Raw genomic sequence first — 17,965 nt, 5'->3', positions numbered from 1 at the left:
AGTAAAGAAACCCAGTTTTGAGTTATGGCGGCCATTGTCTGACGTCATGTGAAAAGGGTCTATTACAGCTGATGGAGAAAATCTGGGATCCACTCGCCATGTCTGCTGCCAGGTTCTACGCCCAAAATGTTCCTCTGAGGTCAGAGTGGAGGTTCTGGTTCTGTTGACCCGGTTGTCTCCCTCTAGGACTACCGGGTGAACATCTTCCTGCGGCAGCAGTGGAACGACCCGCGGCTGGCGTACGCCGAGTACCCTGACGACTCTCTGGACCTGGACCCGTCCATGCTGGACTCCATCTGGAAACCGGACCTGTTCTTCGCCAACGAGAAGGGAGCGCACTTCCACGAGGTCACCACCGACAACAAGCTGCTGCGCATCTTCAAGAACGGCAACGTGCTCTACTCCATACGGTGGGTCCAAATCTCTCAGATTACAGTAGATTAGATTAGAGCAGGGCCGGCCCAAGGCACATGACTGAGGGCCTCCACACCACTAGGGGGCCCCCAAAAGCACCAAGCTAGCAAGATAATTATATACATGTAGTTAAAATAACACTGAAAAAGGCAAAGTAAATGCTATTACCATGGAAAAACACTTTCCAAAAAGTATATAAAATACTTTTTATATTGTTTACTGTAAATTTATTGTTTATTAGCTGATGTTACTTTCAAATAGTTAAGATAATATAACTCATTTAAATACCGATCTGCATTTCAAAATCCAAATAATTTTCTTTGGGTTGTTTCTCATATAAAGTTAAATGTAGCAGCCATCATAACACTGGGATGATATAAGCTAATCATAAATGATGCTAATGCTAACAGCAGGAATTATCAAGTGTCTGGTGCTAACGGGTTGGGGGCCTAAATGAAAATCTGCTTAGGACCCCAGGAAGGATTGGGCCGCCTCTGGCACAGCGTTCCTTACTCCTGCAGGAAGTGAGCGTTTCCATGGTGACCAGGTGGCACTACGTGGCTGTGTTATGCTGTGACGATGAATCTGTGGGGGAATATTCTTTAGCTGCGCTGTGAGGCTGCAACGCCGCATCAACTTGCATGATTACCCAAACAGAGCACAGCGACCCGAACGGGCCGGGATAACATGCGACACGTTAACCGCCCTGGGCTGTGGGGACACGGCACATACATGAGATCAAACATTTAAATACTCTGGGAAACAACTAACTGCTCTAAAAGGAATTTCTGTTTAGGAGTGATGATCTACTCTACGGAAACTCTTTTGTTTTTCTAAATACAATTAAAACATATTTTATTGTACTTCTATTTTATTTTATTGAATTTTATTAAACATATGTAATAAAATGTATTTTATTCCTGACAAATTTTACACATTGTTTTTTTTTCCTTTCCTCTCATGAGCAAAAACATTTTCTTAAAGGTGAAAAAAACTTTTTTTTTTTTACTTGCGCCTGACTTTATGCTCCGCCATTCCCACCGGTTCTGTTCAGCCCGCTTTAATCCAACTCCAGTCCGTCTGTCTAGTCAAAGTCCAGTTCAGTTGGTAAAATGTGAATGCTAATTGACCTTTGACCTCTGGTCCTCCAGACCTCGGTCTGGGTTCAGTTTGAATGTGAACGCCAAGCGAACCGGAGACCTCTAAAAAAGCAGAAAGTGGACTACAGTGCAGGGCATTCTGGGTAAATACAACCATAGCTAACGTGCTAGCCCAGCGCTAGCAGCAGAAATGGCTCCTGGTCTTTAGCCTAAAGAGAAATCCTCCAACCGCTAAAACCTGACGCCTCCATCTTGTTTCCATCTGGTGAAGAAGGAAGTTGCTCTCAGTGTCTTCAGAGGTTTTTGTGTCATTTCCTTCAGTGGTTCTTGGTGCAGCGCCCCCACAGGCCAGGAGGGGAACAGGTTGGTTTGACTCAGAGCAGAGAGAAAAATGTAATCAGATTTAGAAAATGTATCTTCCAAACGTTGATCCTCAGTCCAGATGAATCGGTTTCATCTCTTCTGTTCTCCAACATGGAGCCTAACTTAACCCGTTATCTCCTTCTTGTCCTGCAGACTGACATTGACACTGTCGTGTCCCATGGACCTGAAGAACTTCCCCATGGACGTCCAGACCTGCATCATGCAGCTGGAGAGCTGTGAGTCCCATGAAACCGCCTCTGTGGTCAGGAGCGTGCTGCACCGCCACTGCGTTTCGTCATTCGCTACATTAAGTTCTGGTTCTGAACGTGGAAATGCTACTGACCTCCCTGAGGCTGCAGGTGGCAAGTCTGAGCGACAGCTGGAGCAAGCCTGGAAAAACCTGGAAGAGTTTGGAAAAACCTGGAGAAATTTGGAAAAACCTGGAAGAGTCTGCAGAAACCTGGAAGTGTCTGGAAAAACCTGTAGAAAGTTGGAAAAACCTGGAAGAGTCTGGGAAAAAAATTATGAAATTATGAAACCTTGAAATTTCTGAAAAAACACTTGGAAGAGTTTGGAAAAAACATGAAAAAAGCTGGGAATTAATATTCTTTTGGTTTGCATGGGTTGGGAAATTGTTGTCTTCGTTTTGCTTTGTAACATGGAGCAAAAGGAAGAAAACAACTGAAGATTGAACTTTCTAGAGATTTTTCAAGCCCAGAGGACTCCAAAGCCTCGCTGATCAGCCACAGACAGCAGGTTCGAACCGGCAACCCCCGAGTCTCACTTCACTCAATAAATCCGTTTCAGCATGAATGAGCAGAACCCGTCCTGTTGGTGCCACAGTCAGAACTGCAAGAATAAATAAATTCAGTTTATTCATAACAGAACTGAAGCTTCATCAGTCCAACAGGATCAGAGGAACGTCTGGAACCGTTGTGGAAGCAGAACAGGGCCGTGTTGGATGTTGGATGCCTCGTTAACTTCTGCTCTTATTTAGAAACGTTTGTTTTTATTAAAATAATCCATTTTAATCCCAGTCAGACTCAGCTGTCTGCTGTAGTTCAGTCTGGAAACGCGTCACTTTGCTGGGTCAAACCAGAACCAGCAGGTCCTAGCGCTTTTCATCAGGTGCTCATGATGATGATGGTGCTGACATCACACATTATTCTAATGAAAATCAGGTAAATTTTTAAACCTGGTGGTTGGTGGAACCTGACCCGGTTTCCTCCTCAGGCATTTGGGTTTTAAGATCATGTGAAGTGAAGAACGCCGCCGCTTTAAGGAGCTGCAGGCGCTTCCTGCTGTTCGCTTTCATCTCTGCACAAACTTCCTGTTCCCTTTTGGATCAACCTTCAGAACCAGAACCAAGTGCATCCATAATGCATGGCTCTGGAGCAGAACCAGAACCACCACCCGGCTCCTGGAAGCCCGCGCAGCAGGTCCAACAGAACTCTGGGTCGGGTCAGCAGAACCACAGCAGGTCCATCAGAATCAGAGCAACAGGAAGTCTCATTTCAGGTTGAGCTTCGTTCTCACTTTCTCATGAGAAACAAAAAACTACAAACATGGAGGACGGAATCGTCCTGGAGGTTTTAAAGTGGGACTAAACCACCAACCAACTGGTTTTCTGCAGATAAAATGTCCAAGTTGGTCCTTAAGGGTTTTATCTTTGTTTCTCTGCAAAGTGTGACATTTTCGTCTCAGTGCTGCCCTCTGTGGCAAATGTTGGTACTACAGTTAAATTGTCCTATTGTTCCAACAGTTCAGTTTGGTGTCTACATCACTCAGAACCATGTTCTGGTATAAAACCATCTCACTTAGACACGCCCCCTGGTGGCGAGTCTGGAGCTGGGCTAGAAAAACATGGCTAAGTTTGGTAACAGTGTTTCTTTTTTGAAAGTTGCTACATTTGTTGCTTTTTTGAACAAAGAGTTGCTAAATTATCAACAACATTGCTAGGTTTCCCACAGCCCTTCTTGACCTCATCTCCACATTTAGCCACGTCCCTCATTTCTTGACTCCGCCCACTTTTGTTGAGTTTTTCAAAATTTGTCCATTGGCGTAGTTTTTGCTTTCAGAGGGTCTCACTTTTGAGATTGTTTGACCCGCTTCTTCTGCCTTTTCCAGTCGGCTACACCATGAACGACCTGATCTTCGAATGGCAGGAAAATGGGCCGGTCCAGGTGGCGGAAGGCCTCACGCTGCCGCAGTTCATTCTGAAGGACGAGTCGGACCTCAGATACTGCACCAAGCACTACAACACCGGTACACACACACACACATACATACACTGGTTTACAGTAAGACTTGGGACAATTGGTTTCATCATCACTTATGGGGACCTCCATTTCACTTGCCTTCCATTTATTCCTACAACCTAAACTTAGCCTAGATTTAATTTACACATAACTCCCAACCTCATGGTGTCCCAACTTTTTGCCAAGTTCAACATCTTAATGAAATTTCTGAAGACAAAAGTTCTGTAAATCATTGTAGATTAAAAACATAAAAAGCATCTCACAGGTTTGCCAGATTTAAAACAATAACAACAAACCATTTCCTAATTTTTCAGGTTGCTCATTTTTATTGTGTATTTTTAGTAACATGAACAGGCTATGCCCTACTTTTGCTTGACTTTACCAAGCGAATAAAATAGCCATATTTAGGCCTGAATTTGAGTAAAAGCCACTGGATGTTTTCTAGTCTCTTTTACTATTAAAGTAAGTAAAATTCAAAGCAGAAACCTGGATGAATACTTTGTGTTGTTAAACATATTTTCCCTTGTAAGATGTTCAATTGTCACTGACAAAGGCCTGGCATCAGTGAAAATGTCTCCTCCAACATCGTTTTTAAAAGTTTATCTGCATTAAACCATCTGGCAATATGAATTTAAGCAGTTCTAGAATTGTGATGCGGGCCACGCAGAATTGTTCCAGCGGCTGCAAATGGCCCTCAGGCCGCATTTTGGACAACCCAAAAACAGTATGGCATGTGTTAGTAAGATGGTCCTTACAGTGTATCAAATGCAAAGCCACACACACCGCCGGGCCACCGGTGTCAGAACCAGCCAGCTGCCAGGTTCTATCCGTTCCGTTGGTGCCGCCGGCTGTGAGGAGAAGCGGTTTCCTGACGCCCTGGATGATGATTTTATCAGATCCGATCAGAACTCAGGGATAGGGCCGGCATGGACGAGGTGTCTGTGACCTCCGGCCCCACACGGTGTCAGCGGCGGTTTGGTTCTGTGGTTAGCGAGCCGGCAGTGGGAGGAGGTCCAGCAGAACCATCAGCCCAGTTCAGGCAGAAAGCAGCAGGCGGTTCTGGTTCTGTCACAAACGGTTTCATCCCATTTGTTCCAGATCCGCAGCTACACGCTCACAAAGTTAACAGATTCTCAGAATCTCACCGGACCGGTGGGGAACTGTTTGTAAAGTTACACAGTAAAACATTAACAGCAATAATTTGATTTATTTAGCCTCTTATAAGAGAAAAAAATAGGTGTTAAAGTCATATTTCCACCATATCACTCATTCATTTGTGGATGTCATCTTTTTAAACTAAATATTTAATTCACAAATTAAATATTTAACTGAACTGAATGAATAAACAAGGAAGCCAAACTTTAATAGCTGCTCAACCTAAGAGTGAATCAAACATGAACCGGAACGGTTCTGACTCGACCGCAGGGGCAGATGTTGCTACAGTGGCTAACTGTTCAGCTAAAACATTGAAAATATTCAGAGGAAAAGAAACAATGATAAAAACAAAACATTACCCGAGCGACATATAGTTCTGTTTGCCTCCAGAACCTCTTACTGAAGCATTTCTAACCCAATATTAATGCTTTAATCTGGAGTGTAACCATGGTAACCGCTGGCTGCATTGCAGGTAAGTTCACCTGCATTGAGGTCCGGTTCCACCTGGAGCGGCAGATGGGTTACTACCTGATCCAGATGTACATCCCGTCCCTTCTCATCGTCATCCTGTCCTGGGTCTCCTTCTGGATCAACATGGACGCCGCGCCGGCCCGCGTAGCGCTCGGCATCACCACCGTGCTCACCATGACGACGCAGAGCTCCGGCTCCAGAACCTCGCTGCCCAAGGTCGGTACCAGTTCTACTCAGGTTCTGATGTTCTACCTGAATGTCTGGATGTGTCGGATCTTTGGGCCGACCCCCGTCCATGGATCCAGAACTGCCACACCGACCCGCTACCGAGCCAGCCCCAGGAATAAGCAGACTGAGCTGCTGTTTTGGGCCCTGGATTATTAATATTCATTTTTATATTAATATTAATTAATTCTAGAGCTAAACATGAAGTTTTTATTTAAATAACCTTGAAACTGTTTAACTGATTTAAAACTGAAGGAAAAATCCAGAGAAATATTTTAATGTCATGACTGTAATAATTTCTGCTGCTTGGGTCCAATATGGAGTCCTCCGTTTTGGACCCAAACACAACAGGTCCACAGCAGAGGACTCCATTTTGGAGTCCAAATGCTTGAACGACTCCAAGCAAAATGGGAGATATTTAAAATTTGTTAGGTAAGTAGCAAACTAAATAGTTAGTTAACAAATTAATTATTTACTTTCCAAACAAAACATTTAGCTCAGACCTACATATTTAGCTTCTTAACTACATTTATTTTTAGCTTTCTAACCAAATATTTTGCTTATAAGTGAATTTGCTGGCCATTGAGCGAATGCGGACTATCAAAATAAAAGCTGGGTTTTGCAGACCTCGGTATAAACTGGTGCTGGCTGAATCAGAAATCGTTTTATCTTTATCATTTGGACTCTTCTGCTTGGGTCCAAACTGGAGTCCTTCCCGGTTCTGATGAAGCTGATCTGGTCCAGAAACCCGCCGGTTCTGCCAGGGTGATCAAAACTTCAACAGAACAATGCTGTAGGTGTTCGTCTTTTAAACCCAGGTGTATGTAAATATCTGAGCCAGGATTTATTCATCCAAACTGCTGGTCCAACAGGAACCAGAACCGTTAGCTTCCTGCTTCCTGCACAGCCGCTGCCTGGCCACTAGATGGCGGTGTGGAGTCATCAGAGTCTGAACCTGAAGGAGCAGAAAGTTCTGACTCCTCTGCTTCTGACGGTCCACCGGGCCGGACCTCCAGAACCGTCCAGGAAGCGTTGGCTCCTCTCTTCCTGCCCTGCTGGAGCGTGAGCGGCAGTCTGTTCTGTTTCTGTTGCGTAACTCCGCTGCTGCTGCCGGCGGCCTCAGAGCGGTTAGGAGGTTTCTCATGTTCCCGCCGCTGAGCAGCACTTTGCACTCCAGGATGAACTGAATCCATCGCTGCAGGAGCGAAGCTGCAGCTTTTTCTCTTTTTATAACAAAAAGATAATAAAACAAGAAAAAATATATAATTATACTAATTTAGAAAAAGAAGCTGCTTTCATTTTTAAAAGATAATTCTAGGAAAATGTAACTGATATAATTACAATAAATATTAAAAAGAAGCTACATCTTTGTTTTTTCTTATAAATTTGAGTAATACAATAAAAATTATTTTAAAAACAAGCTTTGTCTTTTTAATTTAAAGAAAAATAAACCTTAAACTACACTGACAAGGGTAAACAGGTCACCATCTTATAAAAATGTAGTTAATTTAATACAAGAGGGAAGTGTGTGTTGGTGTCTAACTGTGTGTGTTGGTGTCTAACTGTGTGTGTTGGTGTCTAACTGTGTGTTGGTGTGTCTGTGTGTGTTGGTGTCTAACTGTGTGTGTTGGTGTGTCTCCAGGTGTCCTACGTAAAGGCCATTGACATCTGGATGGCCGTGTGTCTCCTCTTCGTCTTCTCTGCGCTGCTGGAATACGCCGCCGTAAACTTCGTGTCGAGGCAACACAAGGAGCTGCTGCGCTTCCGGCGCCAACACAAGAGCAAGACCAAGGTGGGAAACCAAGCGCTGAGAGGGAACGCTGCCCCCTGCTGGCCAAACGCTGCCGCTGTGCCGTTGCTGTCAGCCGTTTGTGTGTGTGAGTAGTGATCACCCCCAGCTGTATCGTTCATCCTGGCAGGATGAGCGCGGCGGCAAAGCATGTTTGGATCGGACCGACCCGCGTTCAGTCGACTCTCCTCTGCAGAACCAGAGGAATAAAAACCAGACACATTTTTATTCTCTGGTTCCTCTGTTTATGATTCCTGATGTAAACAACATGGAGAACTGGAACCAGAACCATGGAGGAAACGGACCGGCGCCCGCCTCATAACGGCACGCAGCATTAGGGCCAAAAATATTATTATTACGATGAATATTAGTCTGAATATTGGAAAAAACCTGCAAAATTTCAAGAAAAAGTATTTTAAAGAGTTACTCTGACCTGCAGCTCAGTGCGGCCGATTCTGTCCTCTGAATCAAATCAGTTGTTTGCAGAATCGTTTCAAAGTTCTGCTGATCAGATAAGACCTGAAACTTTTCCGTATTTATAAAACGGATCCAGAAGCAGAACTCCACTCATCATTCCTCAGTGTCATTATTTTTGTGTAAATAAAATATTAATATTATTCTAATATTTTGACTTTATTCCTGTAGTCTGAGTCTCCATCGACCCGTTCAGCAATCCGGGTCGGACCAGCGTCCACTGAGCCGGTCTCTTAGTTTTTAGTGCAGAACATAAACGGGTCAGCACTCAGATGTTTGGTTCTGGTTCTGCCTTCCAGTCCATTCGGGTTCTCTTCCTGTCTGTGAAGGTCCAGGTCAAACTGTGTGGCCTAGTCAAAGGAACGACTTGTTTCTGTCCCTGGCCTTGAATCGGACCCTGAGAGACTCCGTCAGTGATTGGCTGACTGCCCAGAGCTGACTGAATGCTGGCTCGATCCGGTCCGATCCGGTCCGGTCCGGTCCGTGTCTTCTCCTTCGTGGTTCTGTCCTCATCACGCTGTGGGTCGGTAGAACGGCGCCGTCGACCCGGAAGCGCTGGCCCCGTCCCGGCGCCGCCGTACGGATCAAAGAGCCGGATGAACAGCGGCCTCGGGGCGAAGCCGCTCTGCATGTGTCGCCATCATGACCCAACCGGGCCGCCGTACGCGCCTCCCTTTGGACTTCCTGAGTTTCCTGAACCAACAGAGAGCCAAGGATCTGTTTGACCTCTGACCCCATGGCTTTAAAACCCGAGAGTCTCTGGGAACCGATGCCACTGCATTATTGTTCATGAGAACAAATGGGGTTAAAGTTCAGACCAGCTTCCTCTACAGTCTGCCCCCTGGTGGCCAGAGGAGGAAGACGTTTCTGCCATAAGATCAGAAATTAATTTTAGAAAAGAAAAAACTTATGTGAGAAAATAATTAGCATTTTCTATTATTAAAGCCATAAATTTAAGATATTAAAAGTAAAATAATTTCTGAAATTATAAAGTGATAAAACTAACTGACCCTCCCAGAAGTTTCCTGAGATGATAAAATCCGACATTTCATCTAAAACCTGGATCAGAACGAGTCTGGACCCAGGGGAAGTTCTGATCCAGGAAAAGAACCGGTTCTTCCACATCTCAGATTTCGGACTTTAGAAAGTCAGAAGATATTCCACTTTTTATATCAAGATGTCTCTTTTTTCAGGTCAGTCAGGATTAATCTAATTAGTTTGCTGAGGAATATGAACGAAACAAATTAAAATCAGAAGTTTACATACCTCTCTACTGCTCAAACATTCTGGGTTTCCTTCAGTTCCGTTTATTTCTGTTAACTGGTTTAAAAAGTTTCTACCTGAGGAAACCCAGCAGTGTCGAGTCGTTGCCTTGCAGCATTTACTCCTGATGACCAGCAGGGGGCGACAGTGGAGAGGAAAAACTCCCCTATAACAGGAAGAACCCTAAAAAAGGACAAAATGTTCATCGAAGTAGCAACAAGTCATGTACACTGGAGAGTAGTAGAAGAAGAAAGTGAGGAAAATGGGTCAGTTTGACCTCCATCAGACCGCGGTGCAGATGCTATCCCGATTTTATTACTGTCTGTTTTTACTGGAGCTAAAGCCACTTCCTGAGGAGCGTTGTGGACAGAGGGTCGATACGACTTTAAACAAAGTGTTTGTCTCTTGACTGGTGTAACCTTTGACCTTGTTGTCTTGGTATTTCCCACAGGAAGTGGAGATCCAGGAGAGCCGGCCGGTGTCCACGGCCGCGGTGACCTCCACTCCCAGCAGCACCAAGGACACCAAGGTCAACGCCAACAACGCCGTGGGAGCTGTCAGCATCTCCCAGAATGCACCTGGAGGAGGAAGGAGCACGGAGGAGATGAGGAAGCTGTTCATCGACCGGGCCAAGAAGATCGACACGGTGTCGAGAGCCGGGTTCCCTCTGGCCTTCCTCTTCTTCAACATCTTCTACTGGGTCCTCTACAAGATCCTGAGACACGAAGACGTCCACAAGCCCTGAGGACGAGTCCTCAGAGGACGCCGTGTCTTCAGAGGACGGCGTGTCCTCAGAGGACGCCGTGTCCTCAGAAGACAGCGTGTCCTCAGAGGACGCGTGGTCTTCAGAGGACGCCGTGTCTTCAGAGGACGCCGTGTCCTTCTGTTCATTTATTTTAACGTTTTTAATCGTCTGACTTAACGTCCAAACTCAGGAAGTGACGCTGATGATCCACAGGAAGTTTTGAAGACGAGCCAAGATGGAGTCCGGGACGGATGCAGCGTCTCCCCGGTCCTGTCCAAATCTGTGATGGACCTCCAGAACCTCCAGGACCGCTTCACGGGTTCTGGTCCGGATTCTTCCTCCTCTGTCGTCACCGGTTCAGTTCTGTCCCAAAACTTTTGCACGTTTCTCTCTGTGTCGCCATCTTTGTTTCTCCTCCTTTGTGTCAAAGCTGAGCCTGAAGGAGGCGCTCACTCCAGAACCAGAACCAGAACCTGGTCCTCATCGGGTTTTCACTGCCGTCTTAAACCTTCATTTATTTTATTGTTTTGCAAATGATGGAAAAATTTTCTGTTATTAAAGTTTTAATTATTTTTGACTTTTTAACTTAAAAATAACTGAAAATACAAAAACATTTATTCTCTTTATATTAATTTATTCAATTCAATTGGATTCAGTTTGTTTATATAGTAACAATTCACAACAGTTGTTTCAACGCACTTTATTTATTTCATGTTTATTTTTGTCCGTTTGAAATAAAAGAGAAAAAAATTCAGGCAGTAAAATTGTAAAAAAAAAAAAAAATTTTTAAATTACTTAAAGGAAAAATGATCCAAACTTCTCTTCATTCTGACTTTGTAAAATAAAATAAAATAAAATATTTCCTGTTTGTGATTTTTTTTTTCCCGTGAGTTAAAGTCGGATTATTTTTTACAGTGATGAGATTTTCCTGCAGTTGAAGCTGAATTTATTTTAATGTTTATTTTCTGTCTGAGCTGCAGAGGAGGAAGAGGAGGACGAAGATGTCCGGTTCTAGTTGCAGAACTGTCAGCAGAACCAGGACGGCAAACAGAACCAGCGGGTTTTCATTCCGGGTTTCTGGTTCTGGTTCTGATGATCCGAACGCTCAGAACATCTGGAGGAGCAGACCGCTGGTTCTGATCCGAATCTGTGTTGGTAAACAAATTGCTGATGTAAAACTTTTCACCCCTTTAGACTTTTTCTGGTTTGTTCTTGTTTAAAACCACAAATTGTAGTGTTTTTACCGGGTCGGACCAGAACCAGGCCAGAACTGGACCGCTACACACAAACCTGTGCTTTTAGAAATAAAAATCTGAAAAGTGTGGCGTGTTTTTGCATTTACTCTGATTGACCTGAGCGAAACCCAAAGAAACAAAAGGCCACCAGCAAATAGATGGAGCCGCTTGTGCTGCTCTGGTTTCTGAAATGGTACAAATTATTCAGCCTGATGTCGTTTCAGTGATTCATTTGTGCTGGTCTCTCCTTTAATGTTTGTCAGTTGGCAAACATGGGAATCGATACACTACCGCCACCAACTGGTGTGGAGGGGGACCACAACTTCACCCAAGAATTGTATGGGTGTTTTAATTAGAGATAACATTATCATCGTTTTTACTTTAAATTTTCAAAATAGAACAAGAATATTTCTTGAAATTAGAAAAATTCCTTTTTTCATAATTTTTATTCAGTGCCAAACAAAAGAAGCCGACCTGCAGCGGTCCAGGCCCGCCTCGCTCCGATGGATGCGGATCATCTGAGCGCATCGCTGGCCTCTGCAGACAGAGGAAGGTTTGTTTGAGGTGTAAATAATTATTCTCCCCGTAAATCCTGAGATAATTCCAGGATTCTTCGCAGGAAGCCTGACGGAGCGCCTCTGTTTCTCCAGGCCGATGCGACGTCAGGAGCAAGCAGAGACCTGCAGCTGTGGAGAAGCGGCGCTCAGGCCTGCAGCTTGAGCAACGGGACTGAAGCGGCGAGGGAGGAATGTGAGGCTGAGGAGGAAGAGGAGCTGCTGGATTCAACCTGTAATTATTATCCTGCACAGTTTACTTAACCTTCCTCTGACTGGGACACACACACACACACACATGTTTGTGCACACAGAGGTGGCTGGTGGTCTGTAGGGGGCGCCGCTCTTCCTGATATGAGGGAAGAAATCCAGCATAATCTATGAAAATGACCTACAAACATTTTTTAAACTGTATCAGCCTGTTTTCCTGAATAGTGTGTACCTAAATGTATTCTGAATTATTTAATCCCGTTTCTCATATTACATGATTATAGAGATTTTTTTCCCTCTTTTGATTAAAATTTTTTATATGTATCACATTAAATGTTATTTAATCCCCAGTTTTTATATTTTGGTAACAGTGCAGTCCCTTTGGTTTTTTTCCTAATATGAACTTTTCTCTGCACAGTGGTGCAGTGGGTAGTGCTGCTGCCTTGCAGCCAGAAGGTTCTGGGTTTAATTCCTGGCCTGGGTCTATGGTGGGTTCTCTGGGTTCCTCCCAGTCCAGGAACAATGACTGTCAGGTTGATTGGTTTCTCTAAACTTTTAACCTTCTTCAAAAAGGCTGCAGTATTTTAATAAAAAGAGTAAAATAGTCCATTTTCTTTGGAAAGGGAAGTGTAAATGATCGTAGATCCTCATTTGTGAATGTTTACATTTCGCTACTGAAAATAATTTAAAGATGTTAATTTTGAGCAATAAAACATAGATTTAGGTCATTTTGTTTAAAAGTATATATGTTTAATAAAGTCATTAAAAGCAGATCTGAGTGCATCAAAGCCGGTAGATAGATGTGGTTCCCCCAAAATGGCACAAAAACCTGGGCTCTGATCTCTGTTGTAACACTTTAATTGGTCTGTAACATGTTTTCTGTTTCTGTGGGCCACACAAAATCAATCCAGGGTCCACAAATGGCCCCGGGCCGGACTTTGGACACCCCATGGTTGGTGTTTCGTTTTGAGTCCGATTCAGAGTTAGCTGCTCACACTTACAGTCTTTTACTTTTAGCTAATCTAGCGATTATTTTTGCTGTATGAAGAATGTGATATTATGGTGAAAATGCCATTTTTCTACCATTAATTTGACAAGGAGACAGACAGAAGAGGAGGAGGAGATGAAGAAGGGAGGAGGAGGAGGAGGAGAAAAGCAGCGAGCGCAGCGCGGAGTGCGCTCAGACCCGCAGCGGGAGGACGGCAGCGCGACGCCGGTGTCGATCATGTCTCTGGCCGGGAAGGTGGCTCTGGTGACCGGAGGAGCTCAGGGCATCGGGAGGGCAGCGGTTCAGTCTCTGCTGAAGAGCTCGGCCAAGGTTCGGTTCTACGCCGAGGTTCGGCTCCGACCCTGGAGCCTTTCACGTTCTGCTCCCTCTGCAGCTGCTTTCTGATCACATCTAACTTTTTCCTGCTTTTAAAACTTCTGGTCGCACTTTCTGCCGAATTGGTTCTGGTTCTGTTAATGCGCGGGGGCTTGACGCGCAGTTCTGCTTTTAGAGAAGTTTGCATGTTTCTGATAAGTTTCCTTCACACATGCAGGGAACCGGTATCAGAACCGTCTCAGCAGCAGAACTTGTGAAACCGCAGGTCTGATAAAACCGAACCGGCTTCCTGTTCTGCTGATGCTCCGATCCGCTCCGTCTCAAACCGGGTTCCGTGGGTCCGCTGCTCCGTGTCATTACCTGCGTTTCCATTAACCATAAAATTGCACAAATTAAAAAAAATCGCTTAAAGGAAACATCAATTTAAAAAAAATAAAGAATTTTTTTTTTATTTAAAAAAAAATTGTGTTTTTGCGCCAAGATGAGGTGGAATCAAAACGGATATATTTGGCAAAACGCTTTTTTCCGCATCATTTAAATCACTGATCAACAACCGGATGCTACTGGTGAAAACCATGAAGAAGATAACAGGAAGTAGTAGGAGGATGGCGGTTTTTTGTTTTGTTTTTTTGGAACTCCGACAGCATGCAGCTCATAAACTGCTGTCATTCCAACATGTTGAACACATAACTCTTCTGTAAAATGGCCGTAGGCGGGGCTTGTCGCTCCAACGTCTCCTCTGATTGGCTGAATTGTGAACATGTGTCATCTAAATGCCTACATCCATAGCTGCCATGATTTTTAATTTCATTTCATATTTAAAGGAAACACCATAATTACAAAATTGTTTTTTTGACATTACTAGCATATGTACAAAGATTTGTGCACATTTGTAATGGAAACGCAGCAACTGATTCGGGTCCAGGCTTTTCAACGTGCAGGGACATAAACCTGATTTATTAGTGGATTTATAAAATAAAGTACTTTCATTTCAGACTTATTTCATGTCTTGCTGTAAGCAGAGGTGCGTAAAGTTCATCAAAATGTTCTCAGGTAGCACAGCACTACAGCAGCATATTTTCACTCAAATAAAAATAAACATTAAAAAAATGAATCAAGTAAAACCGAAAATTATTTTGTGAAAATAACATTAATATTATTCCTTCAGCCAACTCTCACTTCCTCTTAGATCAAAGTGAGACGATTGTGTGCTTTATGTAGCTAAAATGATATTATTATTAATATTATTATTATTATTGTAAAGCATTTAAAGATGACTGTGTTGATGTAAGAGAGAGAATATTCCCTCTGTTATGGGAAAATCCAAAATCAGATATTCTGACATATTAGATGTTATATATATATATATATATATATATATATATATATATATATATATATATATATAAAAATTCCCCTCTCACCCTCCGTGGGGGGTCTCTTTCATCCTCTGAGCTCGGGTCCTCTACCAGAGGCCTGGGAGCTTGAGATGTCTGATGTTGTTCCTGGGATCTGTTTGAGCCACTGCTCCAGTTTGGGGTTGACTGCCTCAAGGGCCCCGATGACCACAGGCACCACTGTGGTCTTCACCTTCCAGGCCTCCTCCAGTTCCTCTCTGAGGTCCTGGTATTTCTCCAGTTTCTCATGCTCCTTTTTCCTGATGTTGTGGTCACTTGGTATTGCTACATCCACCACAACGGCTTTCCTCTGTTCTTTATCCACCACCACAATGTCCGGTTGGTTCGCCTTGACCATCTTGTCTGTCTGGATCTGGAAGTCCCACAGGATCTTAGCTCGGTCATTCTCCACCACCTTTATATATATATATATATATATATATATATATATATATATATATATATATATATATATATATAAGAAGAAGCTGAGCAGAGCAGGAAGCTGCTGAAGGATCAGCTGATCGTCTCTCATCTGGTGTGAACCTGACAGGAACATTAACAAATCGCTACATTTTCCTCTTTGCTTTCGCCTGTTGGTCCAGTTAACCTGTCATTCACAGGTTGTCATTCACAATGACAGGTTAACCGTTAACCTGGGGTGTCAAACCTAATGACAGGTTAAAGTTTTCAGTACCTGCTAACTGGGTCAAGGCTGCGTTCTTCTCTGCCAAGTCGTCTGATTAAAAAAAGTATCATTTCTTAACTTTAAGCAAATTATAGATGCACTTCTTAAACACTGATTTAAAATGAAGCAGCAGGATCCAGTCTGCTCCTAAACTTCCTCCTGATGTTGACCTGCTGCCTTCGTGTCTCTTCTGACTTTTTCTTTGAGTGAAACTATTTTGAGAAATGTAAACATATGTAAAACATTGTAAAATATTTCCTTCTTAAATAATGGCTGCAACTGATTATCATCCAAGCAGCGCTGCAGTGAAGACACTAACATGTTTTTTGTTTTTTTAAGACTTTTTGGCTCTAGTGGCCTTTATTTGATAGTTAATTGACAGGAAACTGGGTAATGAGAGAAGACATGCAGTGAAGGTCGCCAAGGCCGGGAATCAAACCTGTGACAGCTGCGTTGAGGACTAAGGCCTCTAATGTGGGTTGTGCTGAACCCCTGCGCCACCACAGCACACCCACATTTCTTTATTTTTATTGCTGTAATTTATTATATTACAAATGCAGCCCACAGCAGCGATTCGTCATTTCACCTGAATATCGACAGGCCTCCTCTCCATAACTCGCCTGTTTGAAAAACTTTTTCCATCCCTGCATCTTTATCCTCCTCCTCCGTTTTCTGGTTGCCGTGCTGAGCTCTCCACCTGCCTCCATCTTTACCTGCCCGTCATCAGATGACGTCAGGAATCAGGTAAAACAAACTGCGCCCCGCCGCGCGTTGAAAGAGCAGTGAAGACCCAAAGTCTGCATCAAGACTAAACCCTAGTCCTTTTAAAAACAGAAAAGCCGACTAGAAATACCATTTGCTCCATTTCTCTGTACCGAGAAATGCAGCAGGGCCCCCTGCAGTGATGTGAACCTGGTTTTTGCATCCTGGTCCTGCAGGTGGCCGTGGTGGACCTGAACAAGACAGTGGGGGAGCAGTGCCAGAACCAGCTGGACGCTGAGTTCGGGGAAGGAAGGAGCACGTTCATCCAGTGTGACGTCACCCACGGCGACGCTCTGAGAGGTGAGGAAGAGGAGCAGGCCTAATGATGAAGCTGCACTTCCTGTTCATGAAACAGGAAGTGATGCGGTAACTTAACTGAGTCATTTCTGGTTTTCAAGACTAAATTTGGCTGAATTGAAACGCTTCAGTGGTGCAGAGGTGTTGGCGTCGCTATGGCAACGCTACTCAGCCAAACATTTACAGAGAAAAAATTGAGTTTCATCTTTAAGTCATATTTTCATCATGTTATTCATACATGAAAAATAAAATAATTATTTAGTTAAACTAAATATTTAGTTAACCAGCTGAGTACACAGAGTGATCCGTGTTAGCTTGGCGCTTAGCTATAATGTTTATAAATGAAAGTATGGCTGAAGGCTGAACCCTCGTGCTGATGACAGGATAAATAACCGTCATCCTGATCACAGTCGTATTCGCTGTTTGGATCCGTCTGCAGAGGTTCCTGCAGATCGGACCCGTCTTGGTCCCGTGTGGGAACCGGCTGCTGCCTCCCTGCTGTCTTACAGTGGAATGCTGCAGATGTTGCTACTTGCCGGTTTTCCCACCTCAGGTTTCCCCCCCGGGGCTGTTTACACAGCAGCAGATCATCAGCACCTCGCTGCAGAGGAGCCCAAATATCCTGTCGTTATCCGTTCTGTGCCGGCTCAGCCTGAAACCTGCTCCTCAGGCTGGATCCACGGCGCGTGCTGGGGAGGCCCGGTCAGTCCAGGAAGCAGAACCGCTTTACAGACGACCTCGAGTTCATCTGTAAACAGTTTATCAGTCATTAATAACTGTTTATTATGCATTAATTAAGGCTGAGAAGGAGACAACATCCACTGGCTTCTCTGCAAATAGTGAGACAAATCTGCTTTCAACCTGGAAGTTTCAGGTCTGACCTTTGACCTCAGAAAATCAGATTTTACAACTAAAAACAAATCATAATCAGATCTTCAGATAAGATTTTTAGCATCATTTAATTCACCCAGTTTAGATCCAGCTGCAGCTGCTGGAGCCTAAACATAAAACGTACGAAAACAAAAAGTTACTCCAGTCAGTGTAACCAGAACATGGATGACATCAGTAGCCTGTTAGCAAGCTAAACGTCACATTAGCATCATGTAGCTAACAGTACCTCATCCAGCAGCAGATCGGTTTGGTTTGCTGCTATGATTGTAACTCGCACTGCCGCTAAAAACAAAACAAACAAAACGCCTTCCTGCCCCCCCTCCTGCCCCCCGTCCCCCTCCTGCCCCCCG

General features: G+C 44.0%; 2 protein-coding genes across 3 annotated transcripts in view; both read left to right on the top strand.

Annotated features, from left to right (window-relative positions):
• Window positions 1–10,847, top strand: part of glra3 (glycine receptor, alpha 3) — a 39,638-nt gene extending 28,791 nt beyond the window's left edge. For both annotated transcript variants that reach the window (XM_015015730.1, XM_015015731.1), the window contains 6 exons: window positions 187–410; window positions 2,031–2,113; window positions 4,005–4,142; window positions 5,763–5,977; window positions 7,629–7,778; window positions 9,964–10,847. In XM_015015730.1, coding sequence (XP_014871216.1) covers window positions 187–410; window positions 2,031–2,113; window positions 4,005–4,142; window positions 5,763–5,977; window positions 7,629–7,778; window positions 9,964–10,257 — 1,104 coding nt within the window. In that variant the 3' untranslated portion in view covers window positions 10,258–10,847. The remainder of the gene's footprint in view (window positions 1–186; window positions 411–2,030; window positions 2,114–4,004; window positions 4,143–5,762; window positions 5,978–7,628; window positions 7,779–9,963) is intronic.
• A 2,568-nt stretch (window positions 10,848–13,415) lies between these two features.
• The window catches only part of hpgd (15-hydroxyprostaglandin dehydrogenase), a 32,593-nt gene continuing 28,043 nt past the window's right edge, over window positions 13,416–17,965 (top strand). The window contains exons 1-2 of the mRNA XM_015015732.1: window positions 13,416–13,574; window positions 16,604–16,727. Coding sequence (XP_014871218.1) covers window positions 13,482–13,574; window positions 16,604–16,727 — 217 coding nt within the window. The 5' untranslated portion in view covers window positions 13,416–13,481. The remainder of the gene's footprint in view (window positions 13,575–16,603; window positions 16,728–17,965) is intronic.

Source organism: Poecilia latipinna, unplaced genomic scaffold, assembly GCF_001443285.1.
Source record: "Poecilia latipinna isolate Pla-1442-1.1 unplaced genomic scaffold, P_latipinna-1.0 Scaffold1945, whole genome shotgun sequence".
NCBI classification, from domain to species: domain Eukaryota; kingdom Metazoa; phylum Chordata; class Actinopteri; order Cyprinodontiformes; family Poeciliidae; genus Poecilia; species Poecilia latipinna.
Note: the sequence above shows the minus strand (reverse complement) of the source record. Positions and strands in the feature narration are given on the sequence as shown.